At 46.2% G+C, this 12036-nt stretch overlaps 1 protein-coding gene across 1 annotated transcript in view; it reads right to left on the bottom strand.

Annotated features, from left to right (window-relative positions):
- The window catches only part of kcnip4a (potassium voltage-gated channel interacting protein 4a), a 162811-nt gene extending 151130 nt beyond the window's left edge, over positions 1-11681 (bottom strand). Inside the window, exon 1 of the mRNA XM_079580410.1 lies at positions 11566-11681. Coding sequence (XP_079436536.1) covers positions 11566-11629 — 64 coding nt within the window. The 5' untranslated portion in view covers positions 11630-11681. The remainder of the gene's footprint in view (positions 1-11565) is intronic.
- Between the last annotated feature and the right edge of the window lie 355 nt (positions 11682-12036).

Genomic DNA, 12036 nt, shown 5'->3' on the forward strand with positions numbered 1-12036 from the left:
CGCTGTAGGAGACCAACGGGACACTCCCATCGCAATTAATCCTCATTTGGACCCGGGACTAGCTTTTCCGGACAGAAAACAGCACGCAGGTGGTCAGCTAAAGCACATCGGGTCCAAATACTCCATATCCAATTGGACGTCACTTCAACTTCTTGGTGTAAATCTTTGGGGAGAAAAAAAGTTTGGAGTCTGGAAAACAACCAAGGAATCTATTTTCAAAGTTCTGCCCAGATGTCACAGATTTACAGTAAGTCTATGTTCAGCCACTTTGCAGATCTCTCCTTGTGTACACCGACTTTTTGTCTACCGTATCAAGCACATTGCATATTCTCTCCACTTACAGCAGTCTAAGTATTGACTTTATGATGTAGGGATGCTGGTTAATAACTGTCAGGTGATGTGCGAGTGGTCAAATCAAGGTGCAGCGTGTGAGACAGATAGAGCAGCCTCTGAACTCAGCGCTCTGACAGCTTCTTCTGTAACCTCTGTCTCCACCTGTGCTCACGACTCCACTCCACACACCTTCAAATATCAACTTAAACAACCGCAGCAACAGAGCCTTTTCTTTTTCTCTACAACAGCAAGGTGAGACTTTTGAGACAAAGTGAAATGCTAAACACATCAGCTTTTGACAATAGTGACGTACTATAAAGGATTATATCACAAAAAAGATTTAAATAGCTAACGAATGAGAATTTTGTGAAAGTATTTGGTCTCTAAAGAAAAATCTTGCAGATCGTAATTATGCATAAACAACCATGACTCGGAGCGAATATTGATTGAAAGGGATCTGTTTGTTTAACATTGATTATGCAAATGCGGAGTGACCTTTACGTGCCTCTGCTGCTTTTTCCCTCTTACTTCACAACTTGAGGATACTTGAGTAGCTGTGGGACGGCATGGTGGCACAGCGGTTGGCACTCGAGGGTCCCTTCCTGGGTTTGATACCCCAGATGTGGCCTTTATGTGTGGAGTTTACATCTTCTCCTCGCGTCTGCGTAGGTTTCCTCCAAGTACTCCGGTTTTCCCTATCACTAAAATCTGGAGAAAAACAATGCAGGAAATACAGATTTCCGAAGAAATTACCAAAGTGAACAGAATGACTCAAAATTGTGAGAAGGTAAATGCTACTCCAGTTAGTAAGTTTTTTTTATATTTTTTAATGTGGCTAAAAAGCTGAAAACTGTGATTGATTTGGGAAATGTCTAGTAAGTAGCTCGTGCCCCTAGAGGCCATAAGCACCACTGCAGGTGTCGTAGCATGTTACGGTTTTTTACTCATTAATTGTCCGTGAGAGTAAAGACTACGCTGACAGAAAAGACAAAGGGATAGAGGGATATTGTCCATCCAATTACACAATGGAGAATTTTTTTTTCACTCAAATTGGCAATAAACACTGTTTCAGTGGCGCTAGCCCGCAGTTAGCTTTGCCCGTTAGCCTGTTAGCTTCTTCTTCGTGATTCCATTAGTGTGTATTGGGACCTTCGACCCGATGCAGGAAAATCTGCAATTGTGGTTTTCTGGCCAGAGACATCAGGGTGAGATTGAAAGACCCCCCAATCATCCCAACAACACTTCTATTACCCACAGAGGGACTATGGAAAGGATTTATTATGGTAAACAAGTTACTGAGTACTGCTTTAAAGGGACTAGATGGAAGTTTTACTTTTTAATACTCGCTCCTGCCACCTCAGGTCTTATGCGTAACTGCAATTTCTATATTACGCTTGTGCATGACGGCACTTTGGACCCGAATTAACAACTTTTTGAGTGACAGTGCAGGATTTTAGAAGGGGTTGTGGTGAACAGGTTTGGACTCATTCTACACAGGACATTGCTGGAGCAAGTGGGGGTAGAAAATCCATGATTGTAACATTTTTAAACTCCGTCTAGTCCCTTTAACTATTTTTCCCCAAATTGTTTTCAAAGCATTGTTCATATATATAGTATTTGCGGCACAAAGAAAAAAAGCTATTGAATTCACTTAAGCTGTTTCCACAAGACAGCAATCCAAATGAACTATTCAAGCTTAGTAGAAAGTAGAAACGTTAAAGGCCTTTGAGGAGTTCCTTGGAAAAGATTGAAGAGCAACTGGAGACCCCTGCTCTACTTGGTAAAGTTGGAAAACAAAACTATGCTGAAGTTCAATCCTCATGGCAATATGGCGCAAATGGAGGTAAATGAGGCATTGACAGCACAGCGTGAAATAATAAACAGCATTAATGCTAACTCATTTGTTACTTAATGTTGTTTGGCTCTGCTTGTATAGATGGGGTATAATAAGTCATGGTCATTTGCACTGACACCATGTAAAACAGGCAATTTATCACAAGAAGAAGTGGCTATGAGTGAGCTATCCATGGTGCTGAAACTCGCAACAACAAAGCTCGTACAACATTTTCCTTCCTGCTCCTTTGCACATCACACGACCATCACACAGAATACGCAACTACAAGGATGTGGGAGCTCGACTGAAGCAGCAGCAATGGTGATCCAACAACGCTCCGAGGCTCCAAGTGGCTCCTGGGACGATCAGCGCATGCCTGGGTGGCTGTAGCCTTTATAGTGGGCAATTCTTTCACTGCCTTGAGAACGATATCTCAGGGGAGGGGCTGAAGATGTGGTTGCCCAGAGATAAGGGTGAGAGGAACTTTGGAGGAAGGGGAAAGGGAAATATACTGTAATACATAACTGTTACATCGTGGTTAATGGATATTTTACAGAGGACTGAACAAGTAGATCCCGACTCCCAAAGCCTTGCAGCCATCGCACGGTTGCACCACACAGCTAATAAGGAAGTTACTTACTCAAGTGAGCAATAAATGGAGTGTGGTAAATTCTTCAGTTACTACTTTGTGGGTAGAAACACACACTGTTCAATAATACAAACAAGGCAAAACGAGGGGGATATAGCTGTCTTAAACAAAAATAGGTATAGCATAACTAAAACTTAACTTTTGCATATCTCCAGTCTTTTGGTTATTAGTTAAGAACTTAGGAACCAGTTTTATAAGCACATTCCACTTCTTTCTGGGGGCAATGCTGTAAAAAAAAGAATGTAAACAACAAGCCTGATACTTCACAATCAATAAAATGGCTTTATAATTACATAGGGCCTTTAATCTATCCATTCTGTTCAATAAACCCGTCCAGTGCAGCGAATAACATTTTATGAGTTCACGAGCAACCAGCCAGCAGCTCAAAACCATTTAAATTCTTCAAGGTATGACTCACACATCCTTAAGAAAAAAGATAATTAGAAGTCAATTAGCTGTGTAAACAAACATTAACCCGAGCAGCTAACTGTCTTTCCCTGGCTCCTTAAGTGCAATAAGCCGCCGGAGGGGAGTAATCCTATAGAAATAAGCAGGCTATCGCTGCTCTGCATGTCTGCCAAGCACAGTCGACGGCGTTATCCAGGAGACACCGTTTATGGCTCAGCGCAGGCTTTTACTACAGGCCTAAATGCACATGAAGTGATGACTGCTGCAACAGGGGGCTCATTACGAGACTTATGCAAAGCGCACGGAGAGTGGAAGGCAACGATTCCACCGGGGACTGAACTTTTCTCTGCGCTCGGTGGTATTTTTTTTCTGTTATTCCGCAGGTCGAGAAAGCGACTTAAAGGCGGATGAGAAAAAAACAACATCGAAATATGAACTCACGGGAGGCTGCTTAATGAGGACAATGAACACAATTGGCTCATTCAAGGCAATATTCGGCTATTTCAAGAAAGGCAAAAGTCCAGACATGACTCACCGCATGACGGCTGCTCGGTGCCAAAATCTCATGTGCATGCAAACAGAGATGCTCAAAAAATGACAAATGCTTCGGCTAAAATAATTTAATTTTGCCGCTTTTAAGAGTAATGTGGATGGGCGTGACCTCCTCTCTGTTTGCAACTGCTCTCAGGTTCAGATTGATTCGCAGTTAATACGACATGGCCTTTTTCATGTGCAATTTTATTTATGTTGCAACAGGTCATAATTTAATCTCTCCCAATAGAGGGTATGGTGGCCCAAAAGTAACATTTTCTGTCCACCATATAGGCCTAGTCGTGAAAATGAATTCATATCATTACTAAAATACAATAACTACATACTAACACTGAAAAGTAGATAGTGTTTAATGACTGAAAAGAAGAGTATAGCAATGTTAGTATAGTAGTTTTGAGTATAGTTTGAGTATAGTATAGGGCCTATGCTATACTATAGGCCTACAAATAAAATAATGTTGCTCATACAAGTGTTACCTTTTGCCTCGATAGTCAAAGCAAAACTGTGAAACACAAATGAAATGATAAGGGAACTTCAACAAGAAGTCTCAAACTATAATATGAGATGAACATCTTACAAAATGTTCCTAAAAAAAAAAATTAAAAGCTACAGCCATCCTACCCATGTCTGGCACTGTTGGAAAGACAGAAGGGTTTTGTTGCCCCCTTGTGGCAACTAGCGGTAAACGCACTTTTCAGGTAGGCCACGCCACAGCCTCAGCCTTATTTTTAGTTCAGTTCAGCACGAGGCTCAGATGCAGCGACATCGGCAGCTCAAGTTGTGTGCGTTTTTGACCACAAGTAAGCCAACACAAGCCTTAGCTCGGTGGACAATTTACCTGTGTGTCAATATGTTGTTTGTGAATATTGTGTTCTTGGGTGCAGTGTTCTATTAACTTTATAATTTACTAAGTATGCTAGTATGCTAGTATGCTATGCTAGAATGCTAAGCTAACCGTATTATTTAGAGACCCTTTGTTGTGTTATGTAAAGTAGGGCAATTGTAATAATTATTGTTTTATCATTTCTTTGTAGACCACACACACAGAATCATCCATACCTGCTGCTGGATGTCTGAGCTTTGCTGCATTAAACCCAATTGAATACCTGCATCCTATCCTTGTGTTCTGACCGACACCCCGAGGCGAATACAAACATCTATGTATACAGTCCAAACAAGTTAAATTAAACAGCTCTCCAATATTTGGTCCTCCTTCGCCGGATTTGTATCCACCTCGGACGTGAGGATGCAGCAGCAGAATGCAAGTGGCATAGATTCTAAACGGCCCAAACGGACCATCCAACCTCCTTCCTACCTCACTGACTACGACGTGAGCCAGTTCAGATCACGGCGGACGACTACAGTACAGCCCAGAAATGAAACTACAAGTCAGTTTGTGCCAGCTTCAAGAAGAGGTATTTACTCGCCTATATCATCAAGACCCTCCAGTCCCATCAGTCAAGATGGCTGGTACTATACCATAGATCAGCTATCATCTTCAATGCTGGAAGAGAAGGATCCAGAGCCACCAGCAGGAGCAGCCGGTGGATTATTGTACTCTACACCTCATCAAAGACCGTTGCAGTCATCTCCCTCTCCTCAGTTACCACGTTTTCAGCAGCGTCTACTACCTGACATACAGTCAAGGCAGCCAGTAAACCTACCACCTCCTATCCCACCTAGACGCAATTCTCCTCAACGTGATACTGCACAAGTTTACAGCACTCAAGGTAATCAAAGGTCTCGAAGTGTATATCCTGCTTCCAACAACCCCTTTGCACAGGATGTGATGATTGACAGACTGGATAATCTGATGGCAGAGCTGACACTTCTAAAGCAGCAGGCATTAGTAGCCCCACCTCTTCCTCCCAGAGACAACAGCGCTGGGCGGCATGACTTCCTTTTACCTGTCAGTGTAGCTCCTTCCTATGGCTACAATGATCAGAAGAACAACCCTCAGAGTCAGGGGGATAACTATCTACATCTATCTAGGCCAGACATCACTACCAGACACAGAGATTCCCCCAAGCAGTCTGACCAGCCCTACTTGTTTACACAAGAGAAGACCTACAGGGGCCCTACGCCGTCTATCCCCAACTTCACCAAGAGAGACCCAGGGGAGTTTGCTCGTTTAAAGATTGCTCTCAATAACTTGCTTCCTCCAGATAGTACAGAGCTATTCAAGTTTCAAATCCTAATGGACCATTTAAAGCTGGAGGACGCTCGCTTGATTGCAGATGCCTACCTAAACTCACCTACGCCGTATACAGACACTATTGCAGCTCTGTCTGAGAAGTTTGGCCAACCTCACCAATTAGCCCTTCAGAAAATCGCCAATGTCATGGATTCACCGGACATCAGACGCGGAGATACTGAAGCCTTTGAGAGGTTTGCATTGCAGATTAGAGCGTTGGTGGGCATGCTGCGGACCTTGGGCACAGAGGGAGAGATAGAGCTCAGATGCGGCTCTCACGTGTCACGCCTCCTTAGTAAACTACCCAGTGAGATGAGGGCGGAGTTCAGAAGACACATGTGCCGCCACTCTAATGCCATTTACGACCTGCTTGAATTCTCTGATTGGCTACAGTTAGAGACATGGTGCCAAACAACAGATGGACAAAGGGGAAGCTATGCACAGAAAGAGAGAGCTCCCTCAAAGTCAGATCGTCATCGTGAGTCAAAGCCACTTCCTCGCTCTGCCACTATACTTCATGGTGCAGAAGAAGCCACGCCTACTCCGAAAACAGAGACTGTAAGCAGTTCACAGGCAACCAAGAAAAGTAAGAGCGCTCCTAAAGCTTACTGCCCCTACTGTGAAACTGAAGATCACTTCTTAAGTCAATGCGCCACCTTTAAGTGCTTCGACAAGGCTCAAATGATTGATTGGATTAAGACCAATAAACGCTGTTGGCGTTGTGGAAGAGCGCACCAGGCTGCAAAGTGCAACTTAAAGAAGCCCTGCAGTACCTGCCAAGGTAAACATCTCCTCATACTGCATGATGTCAATACCAGAGAAGCAAAGGAAGGCACCTGCCTTGTCAGCTCAGCTACTGAGACTCTGTATATGGACAAGCCCTCTGACCCAACTCGTGTCCTCCTGAAAATAATCCGGGTGCTTCTACGACACGGGGACAAGACGTTGGACACGTATGCAGTCCTCGATGATGGATCAGACCGGACGATGCTACTGTCGGCTGCAGCTCAGCAACTTGAGGTGACAGGAAGTCCGGAGGACATATCCCTCAGAACCATTAGGCAGGACATTCAAGTGCTGCACGGTGCATCAGTTTCATTCGAAATCTCATCCATATTCCAGCCAAAGAAATCCTACAAAATTACAAATGCATTCACTGCTCAGCGCCTTGGTCTAGCAGAACATTCTTATCCCATCGCTACCCTGAAGAAGAAATACAAACACCTGTCCAATCTGCCTCTACAAGCCTTCAGTCGTGTCTCACCATTGCTGTTAATTGGGGCTGACCACCCACACCTCCTGTGTCCCATCGAACGAGTGCGTCTTGGTCCTCCAGGTGGACCAGCCGCCATCCACACCCGATTAGGTTGGACATTGCAAGGGCCAGCGAGAATGCTGGAAACACAGCTACAACCTCAGCAGTGTCTCTTCACGTCACTCAGTCCTGAAGCCGCTGAACTCAAAAGAAATGTTGAGAAGCTCTGGCAGGTTGACATTCTTCCCTTTAGAAATGAGAAAGAGGTCACTAGATCACGTGAAGACACTGAAGCATTAAACCTGCTCCAAGCCAAGACTGAGAGGGTGGAAGTAAACGGGATACTAAGGTACGCAACGCCGTTGTTGAGAAAGAAGGACTCACCTGTTTTTCAGGCTCCCAAGGAAGCAGTGATGCCGAGTCTGAAAAGTATGGAGAGACGCTTGGCACGGGATCCTGACAAGGCTGCCGCTTACAGAGGAGAGATGGAGAAGCTCGAAACCTCAGGTGTCGTGGCAAAACTCAGTCCTGGTAATCAGTGTGACAGTGACGAGAGCTGGTTCCTGCCCCATCATATGGTCCAGCACAATGGGAAAAACAGAGTCGTTTTTAACTGCTCGTTCTGCTTCAAAGGACTCAACCTAAATGAGTGGCTGTTACCTGGACCTACTCTGAGCCCGTCTCTGGTTGGAGTGCTCCTGCGCTTCAGAGAACACAGCGTGGCCATCAGCGGGGACATCAAAGGAATGTTCCATCAGGTACGCCTGTTACCCGAGGATAAACCTCTCCTGAGATTCCTCTGGCGCAGTGACAGAGACAAACCTCCAGACATCTATGAGTGGCAGGTTCTCCCGTTTGGGACCACTTGTAGCCCCTGCTGTGCTTCCTATGCTCTACAACAGCATGTATTCCAGCACAGCAAGCCTGAAGAAGATGTGCGATTCTCGGTTGAGCAATGCTTTTATGTGGATAACTGTCTGCAGAGCGTTCCATCAGTAGAACAGGCAAGGCAGCTGGTCGACAAACTCCGAGCCCTACTGTCCCACGGAGGATTTGAAATTCGACAGTGGGCAAGTAACAAGCCGGAAGTCATCTCCCACTTACCACCGGAAGCCCGATCTGACAAGCTGGATCTCTGGTTATCACATGACAAAGCTGAAGCCCTCGAGTCTACCCTGGGATTGAGCTGGCATTGTGACGCAGATACCCTTGGATACAAGCATCGGCCAATCACCTACGGCGAACCAACCATGCGAAACATATATCGCATTTTAGCAAGTCAGTATGATCCACTGGGATATATCCTGCCCTTTACTACCAGAGCAAAGATCATCGTCCAACAACTGTGGGCTAAGCACCGAGACTGGGACGACACACAGCTCCCTGAAGACCTGTTACAGTTGTGGTTATCTTGGGAAAGGGAGTTGGAGCAGCTACCAGAGGTTGCTTTGTCAAGATGCTACACAGCACCAAGTATGGACAGACCAGAAGTGACACAAGAAGTGCACATCTTTTGCGACGCTTCAGAGCGTGCATATGGCTCCGTAGCCTACCTACGCTCAACTGATGACGAAGGTACTGTACACTTGTCTTTTATCATCGGCAGATCCCGTGTTGCTCCTAAGAAACAGCTTTCTGTTCCAAGGCTGGAGTTGTGTGCGGCCCTCACCGGAGCTCAGCTGCTTAAGCTCCTCCAGAACGAGTTAACCCTCAAGATTCAGAGTTACACACTGTGGTCTGACTCTACCACGGTCCTGAGATGGCTTCACTCCACCTCCTGCCACTTCAAAGTCTTTGTAGGGACCAGAATCGCAGAAATCCAAGACCTTACAGAGCAAAGCACATGGAGGTATGTGGATACCTCTAGTAACCCAGCTGACGACCTTACTAGAGGGAAGACACTTGCAGAGCTTGTGCAGCCCAACCGTTGGAGCCAGGGTCCAGATTTTCTCCTCCTACCAGCAGACATGTGGCCTTCAAATCCTTCCCTCACAACCTCGGAGTCCCCTCAAGAAATGACAGAGTGTAAGCGATCTGCTATCTGTGGTATGGTCGTCTCTGACTCAGGCTCTGGTACCTCAGACCACTCTAAAGCTACCACCTGGCAAGAGCTGGTAGAAGCCAAAGCTAAGGAGCTCCATGGGGCGGCAGCGCAGCAAGACCCCTCACTACCTGCCATGCCACCTGCCAAGACATATAAACAAGCTGAACGACATCTCTTTCAGTCAATCCAAAGGGACAGCTTTGCAGAGGAATGCAACCTGCTCAAGTCTGGCAAGGCAATCCCAACTAATAGCCGCTTGTCGTGTCTTGCCCCACAATACGACAAAGATGTGGACCTGATCCGAGTAGGAGGCAGATTGCGTCGAGCCGAGAATATTGATGCAGCTGCTGCCCATCCTATAGTCCTTGATCCCGGCCATCCTTACACCAAGCTACTCATCAAAGATTTTGATGCCCGTCTCTGTCACCCTGGGCCTGAACGAGTATTTGCGGAACTTCGCCGTTCAGTTTGGATCTTGCGTGGACGTGAGGCTGTGAGACGCCATCAACATGGCTGCCTCGAGTGTAGGAGATGGAGAGCGAAAGTCGCTTCACAACAAATGGCTGACCTCCCTGAAGCTCGACTACAGCTGTTTAAGCCCGCCTTTTACTGCACCGGCATGGATTGTTTCGGGCCTTTCCTGGTCAAATTAGGACGTCGCCAAGAGAAACGCTGGGGAATACTCTTTAAGTGCCTCACGACTAGGGCTGTTCATATTGATCTCCTGTCTTCAATCGATACAGACTCCTTTTTGATGGCCTTCAGGAGATTCATCGCCCGTCGAGGTAAACCTGCAGAAGTGTATTCGGACCAGGGAACAAACTTCAAAGGGGGTGAAAGAGAAATCAGAGAAGCCTTTGCTCAAATGTCTTCTGGGTTACAAGACCAGCTGGCAAAGCAGCAGATTAGTTTCAGATTCAACCCGCCCGCAGCGCCACACTTCGGAGGCGTATGGGAAAGAGAAATAAGGTCCATCAAGACAGCCTTGTACACCACCATCGCCTCTCAGAGTGTCAAAGAAGAGGTGCTCAGAACTGTCTTGGTTGAGGTTGAGGGAATTCTGAATGCAAAGCCGCTGGGCTATGTTTCATCTGATGTATCCGATGCGGACCCTGTGACGCCTAACTACCTTCTTATGGGGCGGCCTGATAGCTCCTTACCGCAAGTAGTCTACCCCACTGGTGAAATGCGTGGCCGACGTAGTTGGAGACACTCACAAGTCCTGGCAGACCATTTTTGGTCAGCGTTTGTACGGAACTACTTACCCAACCTCCAGACCCGGAGTAAATGGAGAACCCCTGTGGAGAACATCAAAGAAGGAACTGTAGTTCTACTCGCGGATCCTCAGGTTCCTCGTGGGCAATGGAGAATCGGACAAGTGGTCAAAGTAATGCCCGGATCCGACGGCCTCATTAGGACCGCAGAGGTGAAGATTGAAGGCAAGACCTATGTGCGACCCATCGTAAGACTCATTGTCCTTCCAGAGATTAAGGATGAAGATGGACTAACCCTTCCTGATAAGTCTGCCTTTCCGTGATGTTCCAATTTGCCCTACAAATTGGGGGGCGGCTTTGTTGGAAAGACAGAAGGGTTTTGTTGCCCCCTTGTGGCAACTAGCGGTAAACGCACTTTTCAGGTAGGCCACGCCACAGCCTCAGCCTTATTTTTAGTTCAGTTCAGCACGAGGCTCAGATGCAGCGACATCGGCAGCTCAAGTTGTGTGCGTTTTTGACCACAAGTAAGCCAACACAAGCCTTAGCTCGGTGGACAATTTACCTGTGTGTCAATATGTTGTTTGTGAATATTGTGTTCTTGGGTGCAGTGTTCTATTAACTTTATAATTTACTAAGTATGCTAGTATGCTAGTATGCTATGCTAGAATGCTAAGCTAACCGTATTATTTAGAGACCCTTTGTTGTGTTATGTAAAGTAGGGCAATTGTAATAATTATTGTTTTATCATTTCTTTGTAGACCACACACACAGAATCATCCATACCTGCTGCTGGATGTCTGAGCTTTGCTGCATTAAACCCAATTGAATACCTGCATCCTATCCTTGTGTTCTGACCGACACCCCGAGGCGAATACAAACATCTATGTATACAGTCCAAACAAGTTAAATTAAACAGCTCTCCAATAGGCACAATTAGGGGCGAAATTAGGGCAAAATTAAATTAAAATCTCGACATTTGATCAAGAGACAAGAAAGTTCGCATGCCACAGCAAACTCCGCATTCCTTTCAATTAGCAACAAAAAAAAAAGGCGCAAAACCATGCGACCACAGACAGTCCTACCGGGCGCAGACACCGCCGCCGCGTCCACACGCTCGGAGATCGTGTCCAGGCGCTTCCCGTCCATGATCGTCGGGGGGGGGCTGAGGTCGTCGAGAAGAGTCGTAGAGGTACAGAGCCCGGCTGTCAGACGGAGGTGTGTGTGCTTCTAACTACTCGCAGCGGCTCCAAACACAAAACTCCCCAAGTTTCGCGTGAGACGAGGGGAAGAGCGGTGCGCGTTCACGAGAAAGCAAGCGGGAGGCGGGAGCGAGCATGGGCTGGCGGAGTGGTGTACTGTACACACATTTACACAGCTCCTCTGAATGTCCACAAATACCGTTCAGACATGCATATTTGTTTGTATTTGTGTTGTTTTTAGCTCAATAGTTGCAAGTCCAGTGTTTCAATTCAACTAGGACTAGACAAACTATTCCAAAAGGCATTCTTTAAAGGAACTGGCCACCGTTTTTCCATACTGAGATATGTTCTTAC

This window comes from Gobius niger, assembly GCF_951799975.1.
Source record: "Gobius niger genome assembly, chromosome: 21".
Taxonomy (NCBI): domain Eukaryota; kingdom Metazoa; phylum Chordata; class Actinopteri; order Gobiiformes; family Gobiidae; genus Gobius; species Gobius niger.